We start from the raw sequence: 21,422 nt of genomic DNA on the forward strand, positions 1-21,422 counted from the left end.
GCTGATGGAGGGGAGGAGGGGGAAATGGGGGGACACCCCCCCCCAATCTCTGTGGTTCCCATGGGATTTCACAGCCTGGGGAGTGGGATGAAGCTGCCGCCGCCGTTCAAAGCATCTTCTGGATGAGAACAAACATCTTCCTTGCGTTCCCCTGCCAGACACCAGGGATGTCCCCCCACCCCTAAATTGGGGTGATGGCGGTGGGCACCCTAAAAAAATGAGACTTTCCTGGACCAAACCCCCCCCCCTTTGCCCTTTTTTCCCCCCATTTTCCTGCTTTTACCCCAGGGTCCAGGCGAGGCCGGTGCTCGCAGACCCCAGCACCCTGTTGTCCCCATGGGGGAGGTGACAACTGTGGTGGGGATGAATCGGGGTGTCCCCATCCCCACGCAGCCCGAGGTGCTGCTGTCCCCCGTCCGTCTGTCCGTCCCGGGGCGGGGGGGGATGTTATAATTGGGATGATGGGGATATTGGGGGGGGGGGGTGGGGTGGATTTTTGTCGCTTGTGGGGGGTCTTTGTCATTAAAGGTCACCCGTGTCAGAACGAAGCCAGCGTGGTCTTGTCCTTCGCCTCGGGGGGGTGGCAGGGACGGGGCGAGGATGGGAGCAACCGGGGGGCACCCACCACCCATCAGCATCACCGGGGATGTCACCCGGTGTGGTGCCAGCTGCGATGAAGACCCTGGTGGGAGGAAGAGACCCTTTCTACTATTGGGGTGCAGTTCTTCCCTCCCGTGGCGGGGGGGGATCCCTCCCTTGTGCCATGGAGCATCGCGATGTGTCCCATTCCCTGGGTGTCCCCAGGAACGGGGGGACACCGTCCTGGGGACCACGTCGCCCCGCCAGCCCCCCGGGGAGCCCCGGGGGGGGATACAGAGGGAGCACCAGGCCCGGCCGCAACAGGGGTGTCCCCAGCGTGGGAAAACTGTCCCCTGTGGTAGGGGACGAAGCTAAGATGGGGTGCGCTATAGGAAAGTGGGGTGCAGCACCCATGGGTGCCCCCGCAGAGCGCCCCCCCTGCCAGCCCATATGGGGCAAAAAATTCTTTTTTTTTTTTTTTAACTTTCTGCTCCGTAGGTAAAACCCCCTCCGCGATCTTGTTTCTCCCGTTTTCCCCCCAAAAACCCCTCCGCGGTTGGGATAAAGCCCAGCACCCCCAAATCCCCCCCCATTCCCCCCCCCGCCCCGAGCCGCCCGCAGCTCCCACCGCGCCCGGCAGGTGGCGCTGTCCCGTGAGGGCGCAACGCTGCCGCACGGAGGCGGGGCGAAGTACGGGGAGGGGTGGAGCCCCGCCGTGTGACGTCAAGGAAAGGGGCGGGGCGCAGGGGAACAGCGCGCGGGCGGGTTCATTCATAAGGAGCGGGCGCGCTCGGCGGGGCGGCCCCGAGGGGAGCCCGGTAGCCCCGCAGCGGGGGGCAGGTAAGGGGCACCCTCGGCCGGGTTACCCCCCTCTGCCCTGGGGGGCTCATTCCCAGCTGGGGGGGGAGCTCGGGTCACTTCGCCTTAAAGGGTTATTCCCTCCTGGGGGGGATTGCTGTGCAAGGGGGGGGGGGGGGGTAGTGCTTTTTGGGGTGCTCGACCCCCCTGTTTGCAATCAAAAAGGGGGGGGGTATTGTCATGACCTTAGCCCTAAGCAGGGTATGGGGGCAGCATCACCTTGGTGCTGCCTGAAGTGGGGTGCAGTGGTTGGAGACCCCGGTGCTGGCTGCGGCTGCTGCAGAGCGAATGTAGGTTAAAATAAAGGGTGGGGAAGGGAAAAAGTAGGTTAAGAAAAACTCAGCAGCAGCTGCCTGGAAAAAACCTAGGAACTGCGTTGGATTTTTTTTTTTTTTTTTTTTTTGCTGGAGCTGGAAAATCACAGGGCTTCCCAGCCAAATACCTGCATCAGCTGGGATGCTGCGGTGAGGGGCTGCACCCCAAAATGGGGCTGGAGTGTGCCGCTGCCTGGGCTTTGCGTGACAGCGATCCCTCTGTGATCATTTGACTTTAATATTGGGGGGTTATGATGGTTCGATTGTTCCCACAGCTCTGATGGGACCAGGGGGGATGCGATAACGCTGAGTTTTGCTCCAGCTGCCGGACAACCCCCTCCCTTGTCCCAATCCACCTCCGAGAGCTGTTCCCCAAAGTGTTTCTGAACGGTTGCTCCTTTTTTTCCCCCGTTTATCTGCAGGAGCCGTCGGCCAAAACCCTGTTCCCCCATAGGGAGGGAATCCCGGCGGGCAGCCTCGGGTTACGGGCTGTGTTAAAAGGGGAGCTGGGAATAAAAGGCTTGTGGGATTTGGGGGGGATACCGAAACCAAGTGGGATTTGGGGGGGATACCGAAACCAAGTTGCTTTCCCTGGTGTGTTTGCATCGATGCACCAGCCAAGTGGGGTACGGGGCTGGTTGAGTTCGGGGTATCCCCAAAAAGCAGCTGGCTCTGGCACTGGTGGGGTTATTTTGGGGGTTTCTTCTGGTTTTTTGGTGGGGGGGTGATGTTGGTTTTAGTTTCACCGGGGAGCTTTAGGGCTTCTCTCCACCGTGCCAGGGCAGCCGGGCATCCCACCATCACCAGCTGCAGGTTTGTGCCTGGGATGTCCCCGAGCTGCCTCTGGTCCTTGCACCTCCTACGTCCCCATGGCAGAGCTCGGTCATCTAAGGGATGTCCTTAATCCTTGGATTAAGCTTGACCTTAGCTCTGCTTTACCTGGGGCCAGCTCTGTTCCTGGTGGGGTTTAAATTTTGTTTGGCTTGAACTGGTGAGCCGGGATGCTCCCGCAACCCGGGACGCGTGGGCTGTGCCGGCCTGTGGCATCGCTCGGCCACGGCTCGTGGTCCCCCAGCCACGCTGGGACCTACCCATCCCCTGCCAAAACCATCCTGGCTCCTTCCCCAGCAGAGCAGCACCCCAAACATCTCTGGGAGTCCCTAAGGTGCTGCTATTAAAAGCTTAAATATCACCGCCCCGAAGGATTAAAATGCTTCACGTTAGGCTTAAACTTGAGTTTTATTAATGCTGGCTTACAGGGCGGAGGACTCGCACCCACCCCTTGTGTTTCGGGGGGCACATCCCAAGTGTCGGGGGGATTTGGGAGGTGTCCCCGTGGGATGCCTTCGCCCTGGGACGATGCTTAGCGGGGAGGTGGCACGTGGGGGGGCTCAGGCTGGCCGGGGCGATGGCGGCAGCTGGCTCAGCCCCCCCAAAAATCATGGGGTCCCAGCTTGGCACGGACGGTGCTGGTGAAGATGGGGCTTGGTGGCTCTTAGTTTGGGGGTGCAGCTCCCCAGGAGGGGAGAAGGGCTGGTTGGCTTCACGCTGGCACCCTGATGGGGTGCTCCTCTACTGGGAGCTACTGGGAGGAACTGGAGCACGGAGGATGCTCATTTTGGGCCATGCCATCATGTCCCAGCCCACGTCCTATAAGTACCCGGCTCTGCCCCGCTCGCCCCTCGGCACCTCCCCTCCTGCATGTCATTAGCTGCATCTCAGACCGATGATGCTGGCCACTAATTAGGAGAAACTCGTCAGGCAAAGGCTGTAACGAAGCTCTGGCGTGGCTCTCACGGGACCATGACGACCAGGGGGAATTTCCATGTGGGCAGTGGAGGCTGGATCCGAGTTTGGGTTATTATTTATTTTTTCCTCCCTTCCCCTGTGCTGTCAACATTTATTTGAATTTTAACAATTAATTGCTGAGCCCGAAGAGGGGGGATGAGCCTGTGGGAAACACCTTTCAGTCTGCTTGATTTTTTTTTTTTTTTTTTTAATTTAAATTTTTTTTTTTTTTTAAGTGACTTTGTTTCCTTGTGGCGGATATGGAGGGATTTCCTCCGGAACAGGAAAAAAACTTTATTTAATGGTGTTTAGCATCCCCTGCTCTTTGCGCCGTCGGTCCTGACTGGCAGGGTTGGTCCCTCTCCGATTTGGGATGGAGTCAGGATCTGCAAGGGAAAGGGGTGATGCCGGGCATCCCATAAAACCTCTAACAAAACATTTGGGGGGCTGGCGGAGGACCGCTGCTGCAGGGATATTTAGGCAGATACCTTGGAGCATCCCAACGGGGGGGGAATAGGGCCCCCAAATTGCTTCTCCGCTGGGATTTTCCCTGGATGGTGACCCCAGTGCTCCCCCTCGGGCAGGTCTCGCCCCCGGTGACGAGGAGGAGCGGGATGCGCTGGTGGCTCTTCACCGTCTTGGGGGTGAGTACGGCTGCGTCCATCCCATCCCATCCCATCCCATCCCTCTGCATCCCTGCTTTCAGCTCCTCCGATGCTCAGACCCATCCCAGCATCACTCCCCCGTAGCCACAACAGGGCACCCCCAAAATGTTTCTTGCACAGAAGCTTGCAGCAGCTCAGCCCCAGGGAGGTGCTTGATTTGGGTCGAGGGTGGGGTTTTTTTCCCAAAAAATTCTTCCTCCTCCTTTTCTCTCCTTTATCAAAGCCTCTTCCAGGGCAGGGGCTGAGAGGGAACGCGGCTTCTCCCTCGCTGCTCCCCCACGGGGCCACCGTGTTGTCCCATGTCCAGGAGATGCTTTTGGGATGGGCCCAGGGGCTGCTCCCTTGGGGTGGCTTGGCCTGAGCGAGGGTTGCAATGGGTTTGCATCGGCCGCGGTGCATGGGATTGCACCCATCGCATCGCTTGTGATGGGTTGGCATCTGCCACAGCGCGTGCAATGAGTTTGCATCCGTCACGTCACTGGCGATGGGTTTGCATCTGCCGCAGTGCACATGATGTGTTTGCATCCGTCGCAGTGCATGCAATGAGTTTGCATCCATCATGTCGCTCGTGATGGGTTTGCATCCATTGTGGTGCATGCGATGGGTTTGCATCCGCCGCAGTGCACACGATGGGTTTGCATCCATCATGTCACTGGCAATGGGTTTGCATCCACCACCGTGCATGCGATGGGTTTGCGTCCATCATGTCGCTGATGATGGGTTTGCATCCACCACGGTGCACGCGATGGGTTTGCATCTGCCGCAGCGCACACGATGGGTTTGCATCCGTTGCGGTGCATGCAATGAGTTTGCATCCATCATGTCACTGGCAATGGGTTTGCATCCGTCGCAGTGCAGGCAATGGATTTGCATCCATCGCAGTGCATACGATGGGTTTGCATCTGTCACAGTGCATGCAATGAGTTTGCATCCATCATGGTGCATGAGATGGTTTGCATCCATCATGGTGCATGAGATGGTTTGCATCCATCATGTCACCGATGACAGGTTTGCATTGGCTGCAGTGCGTGCAATAGGATTGCACCCATCGCATCGCTTGTGACACGCTGGCATCCACCGCTGTGCATGCAGTGGGTTTGCATCCATCACGTGGCTGGCGATGGGTTTGCATTGGCTGCGGTGCATGCGATGGGTTTGCATCCGCCATGGCGCATGTAATGGGTTTGCATCCATGTTACTTGTGATGGGTTTGCATCCGCTGCGGTGCATGCGACGGCTTTGCGTCCATCGCATCACTTGTGACAGGATGGCATCCGCCACGGTGCATGCGACGGGTTTGCACCCATCGTGTTGCTTGTTTGCATCTGCCATGGTCCATGTGACAGTTTTGCATCCATCACGTCGCCTGTGATGGGTTCACCTCTGCCGCCTCGCCCGCACCAGAGCCGCATTGCAGCCGGCACCCACCTCGGAGCAGCGGGAGAGCCGGAGCAGCCGGCGCTGAGCACCGCTCTCTGCTTCTCCCACAGGTGCTGAGTGGACCCGGCGCGGGGGCCGGGAGCTGCGGTCTCCGGAAGCCCGGGACACCGGGATGCCCACCCGGAGAGGAGCCCGCCGGGGTAAGCCGTGCCCACCCGTGGCACATCCACCCCGGAGGGAGGGCGCAGGATGCGGCCATCGCTCACCTCCCTTTCCCTCCATGCAGGCGTGCGGCTCGGCGCAGGGTCCGGTGGGGATGTGCCGAGCTTGTCCCCCCGGCACCTTCTCACCGGGGGACATATCCTGCTCCGCTCACACCCGCTGCCGGGCCGGGAACAGGATCCTGGTGGCACCGGGGACGGCGGTGACCGACAGCCGCTGCGGAGCCTGCCTGCCGGGGTGAGCCCAGCCGGGGAGGGGTGCTGCAAACCCCCAGCCCCCACCCCGCTCGTGGGCTGTGTCCTGACCCTCCCCTCCCACCCCGCAGGTTTTACAGCCCTGAAGGGGAGAGGGAGCCCCGGGGCCGGTGCCTGCCCTGCGCCATTGCTCCCCACAGCACCCCGGGGTGCCCAGGTGGGTGCCCGGGCTGGAGGCGTCACCCCGGTTTTGTGGGTGCTGGAAGAGCCGGTGGCTGTTGTGCCGACGTCCGCCCCGGGGACGCCGCAGGATGTGTCCCCCTCGAGACGGGGCGGGGGGGTGATGTCCTGCCGGGATGTGGCAGCTGAGAACGTCTCCACTTGTGACACGAGTGGCTTCTGCTTCCCTGGGGGCCAACCCTGCAGCAGGGCTCCCAGGAAAACGGGGTTTCATCCCAACAAACCCCCTCTCTGGGGCTGATCCGGTGCCTCCCCCCAGGCTGGCGGCGAGCTCGGAGCCCCGAAACACCAGGCCGGCCGGCGGGGACCAACGGGACAGGGGTGACCCTGAGGGGTGAGGAGGAGGAGGAGGAGGCGGCGGCGGCGGCGCAGGGGGCTGTGTTGACCATCGTCCCGGTCTTCTGCGCCATGGGGTTGTTGGGCATCTTGGTGTGCAACCTGCTGAAGAAGAAGGGTTACCACTGCACCGCCAGCAAGGACCCCCAGCCCGGCGGCACCGGTGAGCCCCATCCCATGTCCATCTCGCTCAGCCCATCCCCGTGGCTTCTGGTCCTCATTGTCCCCTGCTCGTCCCTGAGTGTGTGTTCCTCCCCCCGACTTCTGCCTCCAGGTCCCAGCTCCATCTACCAGCTGGAGGATGCCAACGAGGACACTATCGGGGTGCTGGTGCGGTTGATCACCGAGAAGAAAGGTCGGGGGGGGGGCCCCTTGGGGGGGAGGGGAGGTGACACGGGCCAGACCCCCGTGACAACCCGCCATGGTCTCCCCCCACCCATAGAAAACGCCGCGGCGCTGGAGGAGCTGCTGAAGGAGCATCACGGCCAACAGCTGATGCCACCAGGCTGCACCCCCCCGAATAAGTAAGACCGACCCCCCCCCCCCCACGGCTGCACCGAGGACCCCCCGGTGGTGGGACCAATCCCATGCTGATGGCATCTCCCTCCCCTTCCCAGGTTGCACCTCCTGCCTCAGTTTCCCTTTCCCTGCCGGCACCAGCAGCACCTCCACACGGTGCAGGGTCCGGCCCCCTGCGCCCGCTGCAGCCAGAAGAAGTGGCCCGAGGTGCTGCCATCGCCCAGTGCCACCAAGGTCCCCAAACCCGGGGGTCGTCCCAGTGAGGTCACCATCCTCTCCATCGGCCGGTAAGTGGGGACACCCCCCGCATGTGTGTCCCCCCCCCCCCAGGGCGGGACAGGCTGATGTGATATGTCCCCCCCCAACAGGTTTCGGGTGTCCCGGATCCCCGAGATGAGGAGCGAGGTGGGGGGTGAACCCCCCCGCGGTCCCCTCCCCGCTGGTAGCGGGATGCAGCCCCCATGGTTGAAAAGCACCGCTGGCCCCCCCGAGGTGAGGGGGTGCAGAGGGAGGGTGCTGGGGAGCCCCTGAAGGGGGGGGTCCTTCCTGGGGGGAAGAACGGGGCTTCAGGAGGCTAGAGGATAGAGCGTTAACTCTGAAGCCTAATGAGGGCACTTGGTGATTTGTGAGGATAGAGCAGCCCATCACCCCCGAGCCTCTTCCCGCAGCTGGAGGCTTAAAAAAATACGTTAAAAATTGAGCCTGCAGGGGTTTGGTGAGTCCCCCCCACATCTAAGGTGCTATAAGGGGTTGTGGAGTGGGTGCTGATGGGAGTGCAGGGGTGGGTGCTGGTGGCCCCTGGGGTGTTCTGCAGCAGCCAGCGCTTTCATATACCCCCTTCCCCTCCGTATCTGCACACTCACATACAGCTACACCTATATACACCCCTAGAGCACCCTAAAAGCACATATGCAAATGCCCATACATCCCTATGCAACACATTTGCATACACTTACACGTATAGTCATACACCCATATATGCACAAAAGGCTATGCATATGTGATTGCGCACGTATGTGCATGCATCTATACATACTCCCTATAGCCATGCATGAAGTGGGGGACACAGAGGGGACACCAAGGCAGGATGGTGTCACACGCCGCAGGGTGCTGCGAGCTCGTGGCAGGGCCTGGCACGGGGTGACACGGCGGGGGGGGGGGGGGGCTGCTGTGTGACTCATGGGCAGCTGCACGGGTGCACGTGTCCTGGCACACGCACACACCCCGCCCCGCAATAGGCGCTGCTGCACGTGGCCACGCTGGCAGCCACCAGCGCCTGTGCATGGAAATGTATACGTGCGTGCATGCAAACATGCACAGACGTACATATATAGATGGGCACACATCGCTGCACATACACACACGTGCACAGATGAACATGTGCACATGCAAACCCACCGCTGCAGACATATATATACATGTGTGCACATGCATGTACATGCACGCACATGCATGCAGTTACACATGCATGCAAACATGCACCTGGAGCTCCGTAAGTGTGTACAAACATGCACACACATATAGATGTGTATACATGCACTCGTTCACACCCTGCTGCACATGCGCACACACATATGCATGGAGGAACGTGCATAAATGCACATGCAAACCTACCTCTGCACACATACGTGAACACATGCACCTATGTACACGCACACACGTGTGCAGTCATGCACACATGCAAACACACCCACACTTCCACATGGAGCTCTGTAAGCGTGCATGCACACGTGCACACACAGAGATGTGCACACATGCACCCGTTCGCACACCGCTGCACATGCACACACATATGCAGATGAACACATGCCTAAATGCACATGCAAACCCACCTCTGCATGCATATGTGCATACACATATGTGCATGCACACATGCGTATGCAGTCCTACACGCATGCAGACACACGTGGAGCTCTATAAGTGTGCATACACGTGCACAGATGTGCACTACCACCTGTTCACCCACCACTCCACATGCAAACATACGCATGGATGAATATGTGCATGTGCACATGCAAACCCACCTCTGCACACACACACATGTGCACATGCACATATGCACACACACCTTTAGTCACACGTGCATGCAGACACACACTTGCACATGGAGCTCTGTAAGTGTGCCCACACGTGCACGCACAGAGACGCGCGCACGACACCCCTTCACGTTGCTGCACAAACATGCACATGCAAACCCACCTCTGCACACATACATAAACGTGTGCACGTGCATATATGCACATGCAGACACATGCAAACACACCCACACTTGCACATGGAGCTCTGAAAGAGTGCATACACAGGTATGTGCACATATGCACCCATTCACACAGTGCCACATGTGCACATACACATATGCATGGATGAACGTGTGCAGAAATGCACATGGAAACCCACCTCTGCACACATGCATGTCTGCACATGCACCTATGTACTTGCACACACATGTATGCAGTCACACACGCATGCAAACAGAGACACACTTGCATATGGAGCTCTGCAAGTGTGCACACACGTGCACACACAGAGATGTGCACACATGCACCCGTTCACACACTGCTGCACATACACACACACGCACAGACACATGCATAAATGCACAGGCAAACCCACCTCTGCATGCATACACGTCTGCACATGCACATATGTACATGGACGCACATATATGCAGTCACACGCATGCAAACACACCCACACTTGCACATGGAGCTCTACAAGTGTGCACAGACACAGACGTGCACGTGGCACCCGTTCACACACCCCTGCACGTGCAAACATACGAACAAACACGTGCATAAATGCACACGCAAGCCCACCTCTGCACACATACATACACACATGCACATATGTACATGCACACACACATATGCAGTCGCACACGCGTGCAAACACACCCACACTTGCATATGGAGCTCTGTAAGCGTGCACACACACGCGCACATAGATGTGCACACATGCACCCGTTCGCACCCCGCTGCACACACACACGGACAAATGTGTGCATAAATGCCCATGCAAACCCACCTCTGCGCGCACACACGTGTGCACATGCACATACGTACACGCACACACACCTGCGCAGTCACGCGTGCATGCAAACGCACCCCCCTGGAGCTCCGTCAGTGTGCACGCACATGCACGTGCACCCACACGTGCACCCCGCCATGGCCCCCTTTACCCCCCCCCCCCCCCCCCAACGCCCAGAACTTGGGTGCAGCACCCATGGGTGCCCACCGCCCCAGGCGCTGCACCCTGCCGAGGCTGATGCCAGCCCACGGCGACGCCAGGTCACCCCGCGCCTGGGTGCCTTCACCTCTGCCCAGCTGAGCCCGCCCAGCTCGTGACAGCGATGGTCAGTGCTCGCTGCAGCCCCCCAGCACCCTCGGGGCCACCCAGGACAGCGTGTCCCCTCCAGCTCCCGTCACCCCGGGCTGTCCCCAACCATTTGGGGACACCGTGACTCTGCTGAGTCCATGGCCAAATCCTGCAGGGTCTCAACGTCCTTATGGGGGGGCCTGGACCAGGGGACACCCGGGGGTGTGGGGACAACCTGGGTGGCTGCCCTTAGCAGGAGGAGTTGTCCCCTCCAACATGGGATGTCACTTGGTAGTGACAGTCACTGTGGACGTTGGCCCAGGGAGTGACACTGAGTGGCTCCTGCCACCCTGGGTGGTGCAGAGGGCCCAATCCAGCCCCACCCAGAGATGTTGTCCATCCCTTGTCCTCCACAGCTGGCACCTGGCCTGGGGGCTGCCTCGGAGGGACGGTGACACCCACAAAGACCCCATGGAAGGGACAGAGGACGTTGGGCACCATGTGAAAGCCGGTCTTGGAGCCATGAAGTGCTGGACGTGGCAGCTTGGCTTCTGCTCCTGCCACCAAGGTGTCCACCAGCAGCACGGCAAATCCAACGTCTTGCCCAGCTGGTGAGGATCCCCTGTCCCCGAGGTCCTGTGGTGGCCATGGCATGGTGGCCTGATGGAGAGCATCTCTGGGAGCTGTGACACCGGTGGCAGTGGCCTCGGCGTGGTGGCCTGATGGAGAGCATCTCCAGGAGCCACGACGCCAGTGGCGGTGGCCATGGCACGGTGGCCTGATGGAGAGCATCTCCAGGAGCTGCGATGCTGGTGGTGGTGGCTACGGCATGGTGGCCTGATGGAGAGCATCTCCGTGAGCTGTGATGCTGGAGCACAGCTCCACTGGAGGCACCATGCAACGGAGGACGGCGTCTGGCCAGGATGCCATGTCATGGTCACCTTCTGGTCTGTTGAAAAGATGCCTCACCAGGAAAGTCATGAGCTCTTGATTTCCTTCCATCACCAGGTGCCAGCGCTCAACATCACAGGTTAATGACAGTCTCTGGATCATGGGACAACTCCCACCTTACCAACAACCCAACCGGGGCATGGGTTGCTCTGGCCAAAGCTGGTCTCCTGCATTTACATCTCCTCTATCCAAAGTCTCAATCAGCCCAGGAGAACGTGATGGTGATGCTCTGCTCACCATGAAGATCACACACTCCACCTTCCATAGGAGCTGTTTCTATAGGCTCACGTTGGCTTGGCCACGTTGGGGTCAGTGGGACAACCCACCCAAGGTTGGGCTGGAGACCATCAAGCTCCACCACCAACCTAGAAATGGGTTTACGGCCAGTCCCATTCACTTCACCACCACATCACCGCGCCAAAAAACCAACCACCAAACCCTCTCGGGCTCTTTTATTTATTTTTTTTTTGGTTTTTTTTTGGAAACATTTTAATAGTTATCGAATGTTCTACATCTTACAGTAAATATCGTACAGTTACAAACTCTTGGCTGAAATCTGTCAGGGAGATCACAACCTGATCTTCAGAACCGAAACCAGAACAGAAAACAAAACGGGGGGAAAAAAAAAAAAAGAAACCCCCAAATTTGCGCTTCAGATGGAGAAACCGAGGCTGCGGGGCTTCCCAGGGCATCAGTTCAAGGCCATGTTCCCTACACACCTTTGAGACTTGGAAGACATGGTTACTCTTGGGTTTAAATTTTTTTTTCTGGTTTTTTGGGGGGTTTTTTTTTTGGTATTTATTTTTGCTTAAGGGGTCCAATAATATTTCAAAAGGAGCTGGCCCGGCGGTCGAAATGAATTAACAAATGAATTACGTAGAAAGAGGGGTCGGAGCGCGGCACGGGTTTGCTCCATGAGAACAGGAGGGTTCGGGTGCGATCCTGCACCCCGTTATCTCGGTTTTTTTTCCCTTCCTCGCTGTCCTTCCCGATGGCTGCCCCAACCCTAGGCATCGCTCCCCATCCAGCGCCCTGCTCCTGAACCCCCTTTGCCCCGGGGCAAACCCAGCTCCATCCCTAGCAGGAAGACGCAGCCGTGCTGCAGGTGGCCACGTTGCATCAAGATTTTTCCTTACAAACAGCACGATTGAGCGTTTCGAACCGGGAATCGCTGCCGTTAAACCACGTATTTTGCTATTCCTGCTTTGCAAACGTCCCCGTAACAAGGTATTTTACCCTATTATCGGTGAATCTCTAAGTGCCACGGTGCCACACACCAGAAAAACACCTTTTCCAAGCTCTCCCCCCCTCCCAAGCTCCTTAACGGGCTTTATTTTCCTTCCTTCCCTATGGGAATACTAGCGCACAGCAGAGAAAACAGCCGGAGCCTGATCCTGCCGCCAGCCCGGCACTCGCGGCAAAGCAAAGGGAAGATGGGCAGAGGGTCGCCGCGTTTCGGGGATGACGGATGCTCAGAAGGCCTGAAAATACGGCCAATTAAAAAAAAACAAACCAACCCAACCCCAAACCCTGGATTTAAGGGTACCCAGCAGCTCTTATTGCTCTCGTCGGCTGGTTGGGTTTTCCTATTGCAAATAAACCCCCAAATATGGTTTTTTCTTTTTTTTTCCTTCCTCTAAGGAAGCAAGACCCAATTTCACGCCCTCCGGCCGGGGACTGCATCAGCCCAAATCCCCTGCGGGGGATGCGTCCGCTGGGATGCAGGAGTGGGAGGGGATGGCAAAGGGGGGGGGGGGTCTCTCCGGGCAGGACCGTGTTCAGCGGGATGCCGGCAGCTGGGGGAAAACCTGAAACATCCATCATGGAAAAAAAAAAACCAACTCACAACCACCTTTAACTAACACTTCATGGTAATTAACATCTTGAAACTGCAAAAAGCTGGACTGGGTTATTATTATTCATAAAATACGGGAGTAAATCCTCGCCCGGAGGGTTCAGCCACTTGGAGGCGTGATGGGTACAGGCTCCAAGGGGCTCCTTTGGGTTGGGGGCCACCACCACTATTAATACACCTCCCCCCCCCCAAATCTTGCATTACAGCTCGTGTTTTAAAGCAAAGATAACGGCAGGGATGGGTTAATGGTCGTAAAAGCGGTTTGAGAGTTATTTTCCTTCCTCTTTAGCTGGAATTTTAATCTCTGAGGTGCTTTGCCAGGCTGCTAAGGATGGTTTAACCCCTCCTGCTCTTCCCTGCTAACGCCTGGTGTGATCCTTCACCGAGGGAAACCCTTTTCCTTAACCAACATCAGCAAAGCTTTGCTGGAGTGAAATATTTGAGAAGCTGGTGGCCCCCATCAGTGTCCTGCGCCAAGGGAGTCCCCCACGGGGCTGTGACCTCCCCAGGACCTTCACTTAAGCCATGACTTGGCCAAGAAAAGGACTTGGGATCATGGGCTTTTCTCCCATCCTTCCATCTATCCGAAAAACCACGTCCCTTCAGGTGAAGGGGACAGGGCTGCAGGTCACTGCTGGCATGAGCTGGGGGGGCATCAAGCCCCACATCCCCCCGTGGTGGCGGGGAGCATCTCCCCACCACCACGGCCCCATGAAGCCACCTGGGGAAGGAGCTACCCAAGCCTGGAGCCATGTGGTGGCCACAGAGCCATGTGGTGGCCCTGGAGCCGTACAGTGGTCCAAGCCTAAACCCAACACTGGTTGCCAAATGTGCTCACCAAAGCCTCTCGCCCAACAGACAGTGGACATTTCACCTCTTCACACCCTGGTTGAGTTGATGAGTATTTCTGCCGGGGCATAACGGGATGAGGAGCATCAGATCTGCTACTGATCCAAGTGAAGGAATTAAAACTGATCATTAGCAGTTAACCCTGGGTGATCCTCCATGCTCAGCTCCTTCTAACCCACCTTTAGTGTTTTCTTTCCTTTGAGGAGAAAGCCTAGCATCTCCTTCCTAGCCATGGGCCAGAATTTCAGCAGTCGTTCATAAAGTAGTTAAGGGTGAAGGGTACCTAGGCCAGTGGTAGGACGATGTCTCCTGGGAAAGGTCCTCCTCTGCAGAGCCCGGGCTGTGACAACAAAGCTCGCCGGACCCTGCAAGTCATAGTGCCGTTACGTTGGCTAGAGCTTACTCTATCCTACGTGTTCCAACGCTGACAGACAGCTCCTAATACAGAACGTGAAGTCAAAGTGAGAGCAAACACGGGTATCTGAGAGGTCTTCAATTCCTGTGATCTGCTGGGGGCGGGGTCTGGCCCAGGGTTAACTGTAGCGTGCTACAAACAGCGGAAGGACGTAGTATTGTTATTTCCAAATGTCCTTTACGTGCTAAGCCTTGGCTTCGCCAAGCCGAATGGGGCAACCCTCCGATTATTTACTCTTTTTTTTTTTTTTTTTTTAAATCTCTTTTCCTTTTATACCAACCCAAAGTGCAACCCAAAGTACTACACAGGAGAAATCCACCTTCCCCACCCCACAGCACTGCCGTTCAGTCTTCACCCACTGTGTTCCCCTTGAGGTTGGGAAGGTCAACCAGAGCTTTCCTAGATTTCCTTTAAAACCAGCAGAACCAACCAAATGACCCCCATACAGAAGTGCCGGTGCAACACCCGACCTGACAAACCACCCGGGACGAGCCAGCGGTAGGAAGAGTCTTCCTGGGTCCCTACGCTTGTTTCTCCCCATTCGGACCATGCTCATGGGAAGGAGCTCTAATAGATCCTCCCAACAGCAGCAGAAGCCAAGCTGGGAGACACCACCAAGAGCAAGGAGGTCTCACTCAGGTGCCAACAACTGATCACCTTGCTCTTCTGAAAGACCCTTCAGTCTGACCTCTATACCACCATGTCCCAGCCAAGGTGACTCTCCAGTGTTGGTCTCCAGTGCCCTCACCTCCATCTGGAGATGTGATCCAGGCATGACCAAGGCAGAGCAACCAACAGAGACATCTGGGCACTGACTCAACACCACGCATGGGTCAGAAACCCACGCCAGGCAGTGCCGTGAGGGATTCCCATCCACATCTCCTAACCTGACCTCTTAAAAGCTCTGGATTTGGTCCATTGTGACCACCTCGGAGCCCAAGAGATGTGAGTTGCAAACATGCCGCCGGGTGAATGTAACTCTTTTGATACGCTTGAGGGAAAAATCAAAACCCAACGATGTTTTTGCCTTAGGGAAAAAAAAAAAGAAGAAAAACCTTGTTTCTATGCTGGGTTTAGCGATAAGGATTTAAAAATAAACTGGCCGCAAGCATTGTCTGCAAATACGAACTCTCTCGCTGCTGCCCTCAAGACAACTTATTGCTCTACTTGGACACCCCAAGGTGGGATGTCACCGACCACAGTTGGCTTCACGTCCTCGCGCCCTTGGGTAAACCAAAACTCCCCGAAATGTTTCCTCGATGCCCACAGCCTCTGCGTGCCCATTGTCTCCCAGCCTGGTCCACGTCAACTGTGGTTCACCTTCCTTGCTCTCGCCTTTTCTCAGGTGCCTTCCCGTGAGGAAGGCGACATATTTATTGCTATTGCTTCCTCTTCCCCCCACTTCTCCCCATTTGCCAAGCAGAGCAGCTGGACATCATCCCACTCTCCGGCCTTTCTCTACGGTGCCGGGATTGTGCTTGGGTGAACATTTCTCCTGGAAGTCTCTGAGCCCATCTGTAACCCAAAGAATGGGGGGGCACCTTGATTGCCACGGAGGCGTCGCAGTTTGGTCTCAGCCCTGCCAACAGGGTTCAAGGTGAAGCCACCCATCTCCCTCCTCGCCCTGCCTCAAAGACTCTTCTCATCAACCAGCCACTCTCTTTACCCACGCCACCAGACTCTGGAGAAGCTCTTCAAACCAACCCCTGGACATTGAGAGGCTCTTCAGACCAACCCCTGGACCTGGAGAAGCTCTTCAGACCAACCCCTGGACCTGGAGAAGCTCTTCAGACCAACCCTTGGACATCTCCTTGCTTCCTTCACCAGCTGCCCGGCACCTCTCTGCAAATGGTAGCCATGCAAGGACGGAACTTCTCCCTCACGCAGCCCCGGGATGCGGCCAACGGCGAGCATCTCATTTTCCCAAGAGGTGCAAGATGCTACCAGGGCACGCATCTCTCCGCTGCTCTCTTCCCATCACGCAAGATCCGTTTGCCCAGTTGGAAAAAGCAGACCAAAGACCCGATGGTGACCAGTCCTCCTACTTCCTAAGACAAGTGTGTTACGTCGCTAATTATATTTATATTCTCTTACTCCTACAAAAGAAGGGATGAGTTCAGAATTTCACTGCAGATAATGCATTTATAATCTATCACGACAGCTATCTGGAAGACACCAATTTTCTTGTAATATGTTATGGAAGATTAAATAATTTATATTATTCAACTAAAAATACCCAAACCAAATCGGAAGAAGCCTGCCTACCAGCGCTGTGCTTTTCACATAGTACCCTGAACATCAACCACTCTCACTAGCCAAAGAAAATCTAGGCTCTCGTCAACAACAACGACAACAGAAAAATAACAAAGAGAACCCAAACGAACAAGAAAGTGGGGGATCTTTGCACCACTCAGCTGGGCAATGCTGGAAAAGTGAATATTCTGAGCTTTCAAATGATAGGACCAAAGAGAGAACTTTACTATTGCTCAGTGTCAGTATGTGTGTTACACAATTTATGTGGGTCGGGGAGGGGGAAGGGGGAGAGGAGGAAAAAAAAAAAAAAAAAAGGCAGAAGATTAGAAAAAGCAGCTTTTACAAAAACCACTAAAGAATGCATAAAGTGACCCTTGCACTTTTTTTTTTTTTTTTTTCTTTTGTTCTTGCAAACAGACGAGGTGCTGCAGTACAGCGGCCACAGCACCGATGTAAGACTTGTGTAGTTGCATACAATGTTTGACTCCGGATCTGGAAGAGAAGAAACATATTAAAAATAAGGAGTTAGAAGCAAGCGGTGCAGGATCAGGCAGGGCTGTCCTCCTCTCCTCTGCACCCCTGCGCTGCGTGCAGCACGTATAGCTGATGCATACGGGGTTTAACCATCCCTCGCGCCGCTCTGCGGGCAATTTCTTGGGCAGGGAGCTGAGAAAGCAGCAGTTCGCCCGTGGTATCCAATGCACAGGATTAAAAATATGCAGATGGGATGCTCTCTGCTAGCGGCACAACAAATTGTCATGGGCAGGATTAGCCCAGCGTAACGTATGCAGCGAGCAGAGATTTCAGATAACCCCCTGGGCTGGATGAGATCTACGCTGCCTCCCCGTGCAGCATCATGTGTTCCCATCAGCTGCGTTGCCCGTTAATTGGGCATGATGGACCAAGGGCTCCAGCAACATGCGGAGGGTGTTTAAACAAGCAGCTGGGATTTCTGGGATCCTGAGCGCGACAGGAACCTGCAGCCGGTTGCACGCAGCTGCACGCAACCCTGGTGCTAATGAACAGGCAGGGTGCAGGCAGCTGCACGCAACCCTGGTGCTAATGAACAGGCAGGGTGCAGGCAGCTGCACGCAACCCCGGTGCTAACGAACAGGCAGGGTGCAGGCAGCTGCGCGCAACCCCGGTGCTAACGAACAGGCAGGGTGCAGGCAGCTGCGCGCAACCCCGGTGCTAACGAACAGGCAGGGTGCAGGCAGCTGCGCGCAACCCCGGTGCTAACGAACAGGCAGGGTGCAGGCAGCTGCGCGCAACCCCGGTGCTAACGAACAGGCAGGGTGCAGGCAGCTGCGCGCAACCCCGGTGCTAACGAACAGGCAGGGTGCAGGCAGCTGCGCGCAACCCCGGTGCTAACGAACAGGCAGGGTGCAGGCAGCTGCGCGCAACCCCGGTGCTAACGAACAGGCAGGGTGCAGGCAGCTGCGCGCAACCCCGGTGCTAACGAACAGGCAGGGTGCAGGCAGCTGCGCGCAACCCCGGTGCTAACGAACAGGCAGGGTGCAGGCAGCTGCACGCAACCCCGGTGCTAACGAACAGGCAGGGTGCAGGCAGCTGCGCGCAACCCCGGTGCTAACGAACAGGCAGGGTGCAGGCAGCTGCGCGCAACCCCGGTGCTAAAGAACAGGCAGGGTGCAGGCAGCTGCACGCAACCCCGGTGCTAAAGAACAGGCAGGGTGCAGGCAGCTGCACGCAACCCCGGTGCTAATGAACAGGCAGGGTGCAGGCAGCTGCACGCAACCCCGGTGCTAATGAACAGGCAGGGTGCAGGCAGCTGCATGCAACCCCGGTGCTAAAGAACAGGACGATCTCCCAGCACGTTTTAGCAGGAGCAAAAAACCATATTCAAGTGATATGAAAGCTGGGGAGGGATTCTATCAGGGAGTGTAGTGACAGGATGAGGGGTAACGGTTTAAACCGAAAGAGGGTAGATTTAGATTAGCTATTAGGAAGGAATTCTTTACTGTGAGGGTGGTGAGGCACTGGAGCAGGTTGCCCAGAGAGGTGGTAGATGCCCCATCCCTGGAAGTGTTCAAGGCCAGGTTGGACGGGGCTTTGAGCAACCTGGTCTAGTGGAAGGTGTCCCTGCCCATGGCAGGGGGTTGGACTCGATGGCCTGTAAAGGTCCCTTCCAACTCAACCTATTCTGTGATTCTATGAAAGAGCGTGATGCATCCAAAACCTTAAAGCAGGAAAATTTCCACCCTCCCAGTGCCCAATTACACTTGATGTCACTGAGGTTACTGGTAAAGCCTCGCACGCACCGAGCAGCAAGATGTAAGGTCAAGGTGCTAACACCCTCCGTAGCCCCATGACAGTGCGCCGTGCAGCTACCCCTGCCGGGAAGCAGGGATAAATGGCTCTTCTGGAGTCAAAGCATCTCCCGGAGAAAGGGATTCAGCAGGTTTGTAGGAAGGAGAGAAGCGATGGCAGTGCTCGGCGGCTAATTGGTGGGCAAGGGCAGAGAAAGACAAGGCAGCACTTACATGAATTGGCCAGTGGGTTTACCAGTGTGGAGGTACGTAGCTGTAGGTGGGGGTTCCTTGAGCCCTGTACGTTGGCACGGAAACTGGATGTGCTCCGATGGCGGTGTGTTGGGGGGTGGTCAACAAGGTTCCTGCAACGGCACAGAGAAATATTTAGCAAGGAGGAGAGGTCCATCAGGGGAGCGGTACCCCAGGGGTACGGTGCTGCAGACCACATCTGAGGGATAGGCACAGCATCAGCTGCCTTTTTTTTCTTCTTCAATTCTCCCAAATATTATTCTGCCCGTGAGACCTGAATCAAAGGCATTTGTCTCATGTGGTTGGTATCAGCCAGCACCATGAACGGAATAGAATCATAGAATCATCGACTCATACAGGTTGGAAAAGACCTCTAAGATCATCGTGTCCAACCATCAACCCAACACCCCCATGCCCACTACACCATGTCCCTGAGCGCCTCATCTACACGTCTTTTAAATACCTCCAGGGATGGGGACTCCACCACTTCCCTGGGCAGCCTGTTCCAAGGCCTGACCACTCTTTCAGTAAAGAAATTTCTCCCACCTGGGTAAATTTCTCCCACCTGGGAGAAATTTCTCCCACCTGGGTAAATAAACCCACCTGAAGCTCCAGCATATTTTCCATGCTACTTTCAGCCCTTAACTCATCTTTTTCCCATTTTCCTTCTCCCTAAAGACCAGCAGCGGAGCTAGCCACTAACATGCTGACATCTTCCACCTGCTGAAGGCGCTGGGCTAAATTGCAACAGCAGATTACTGCAGCGATCTGAAACATCTAAGGACCAAACTGGAAGGGATGAGGGTTGCAAAAGGAGATGAGAAAAAAACCCAGACCTTCCAGGGAAAATTAAGATGAGCTTTGCCACTCATCTCCCAAGGGCAGTGGAGCTCTTTTGCTTCATTTAAGCCCCCAGAGCCGAGAGCCTTGGGATGCAGCAGAAGGAGCGATCCTCTCCCAGCCGTGGAGCAGAGGGACTGCCCAGTGCAGCCTCTTTTCTTTTAGTCTGCAGCTGATACGCAGAGGGATTTTAGGTAAGAATTTGCGCGGCGCCTTCAGCAGACGTGGGGAGGGAGAATGCAGCCCCAAACTACTCTGTTCTGGGAGTAACTGGGTGCTCGAAACAACTTCTCAGTTTCTGGGTATCTCTCTACAAACGCTACTAATGAAATTTTAAGACATCCCACGTGCATTAATTACATCTATCCACTTCTAACTATAAGCAACAGTAAATCTCTCAGAGTGGTTCTTGTCATACCCAGGCTGCAATATCTCTGCTTGCAACAGGGATTGCGTCCCATAACAGAGCCCTGTTTCACAGCTAATGCAGATGCAAAAGGATGAATGATGCATTACTTGGCATAATTCAATATACAATCCTAAGAATTGTTCATGGGAGAAAGACAGGCTTTGGAAAAAATAAAACCAGCCCATATTCTTACTTAATGCGCTATCAATTAATTGCATTTTGAAACAATCCTGCACATAAAATGTAGAGGATTTGGGATACATAAACCAAGGTTAATGTTCATTTCGTCAAATGAAAGCAAGACCGTAAGTATCCCAAAAAAAGGAACTTGAGGATAGAAATACAACGGTATTTGAAGATGGACAAACCTGGTTATTCCTCTACTTATGGAACAGAGGAAGGAATAATATATTTAAGGCTGCAAGAGTGCACCCCTCTAGAGTCAGCCAAACGAAAGATCTCCTCTGCTGACCTAAAAACTGAGTTGGATCAGTATCAGGAGCAAATTAATTGCTTTTTGCCTGCAAAGGAGCTGTAACCAGCAAGCAAAACTAGCAGACGAAGCTGCAATTAGCTGTGCGCAAGGCGCTTCTGCAGCCACTTGCCAGATACACCCTGCGAGGCTGCAGGCAGCACGTCGGATGCGCAGAGAGTTTTTCATCCAGGACAAGTCTCCTGCACAGGTTGTTTGTCCCACCCGAGAGATGAAACTATGGCTCAGAACGTGGCAAGATTTTCCTTCTTACCTGCTGACATTGCCATGGTGGTCCCAGCGACCATCCCCATGGCCACACCGTTGGTCCTGGGCGCAGCGACCGGGGCCGGATAGATGGCCGATGGGATGCTGTTGGGCTGAACCACGGTGGTGTGATGGATAACGTGAGGCTGTGCCGCGTACACTGGCTGGGTATAATAAGCTCC

General features: G+C 55.9%; 2 protein-coding genes across 25 annotated transcripts in view; one reads left to right on the forward strand and one right to left on the reverse strand.

Annotated features, from left to right (window-relative positions):
• The first annotated feature begins 1,128 nt into the window (after nt 1-1,128).
• Nucleotides 1,129-12,191, forward strand: RELT (RELT TNF receptor). 4 transcript variants are annotated; one of them, XM_075140375.1, is made up of 11 exons: nt 1,129-1,419; nt 4,124-4,183; nt 5,695-5,784; nt 5,871-6,043; nt 6,132-6,217; nt 6,500-6,739; nt 6,851-6,931; nt 7,019-7,100; nt 7,194-7,382; nt 7,464-7,587; nt 10,827-12,191. In XM_075140375.1, exons 2-11 carry the CDS (start codon nt 4,154-4,156, stop codon nt 10,863-10,865), a joined length of 1,134 nt encoding a protein of 377 aa, XP_074996476.1. In that variant the 5' UTR covers nt 1,129-1,419; nt 4,124-4,153; the 3' UTR covers nt 10,866-12,191. The 4 variants fall into 4 exon arrangements, with proteins under 4 accessions (XP_074996476.1, XP_074996475.1, XP_074996474.1 ...); XM_075140374.1 differs by lacking the exon at nt 7,464-7,587 and having other exon boundaries at nt 10,827-11,900; XM_075140373.1 differs by lacking the exon at nt 1,129-1,419 and having other exon boundaries at nt 1,614-4,183; nt 10,827-11,900.
• Nucleotides 12,192-12,344: 153 nt separating this feature from the next.
• The window catches only part of FAM168A (family with sequence similarity 168 member A), a 208,890-nt gene continuing 199,812 nt past the window's right edge, over nt 12,345-21,422 (reverse strand). For all 21 annotated transcript variants that reach the window (XM_075140376.1, XM_075140396.1, XM_075140379.1 and 18 more), the window contains 3 exons: nt 21,248-21,422; nt 19,235-19,365; nt 12,345-17,225 (listed from right to left, as the gene is read on the reverse strand). In XM_075140376.1, the coding sequence (XP_074996477.1) occupies nt 19,253-19,365; nt 21,248-21,422 (288 nt within the window). In that variant the 3' untranslated portion in view covers nt 12,345-17,225; nt 19,235-19,252. The remainder of the gene's footprint in view (nt 17,226-19,234; nt 19,366-21,247) is intronic.

Source organism: Calonectris borealis, chromosome 1 (assembly GCF_964195595.1).
Source record: "Calonectris borealis chromosome 1, bCalBor7.hap1.2, whole genome shotgun sequence".
Classification (NCBI taxonomy): Eukaryota; Metazoa; Chordata; class Aves; order Procellariiformes; family Procellariidae; genus Calonectris; species Calonectris borealis.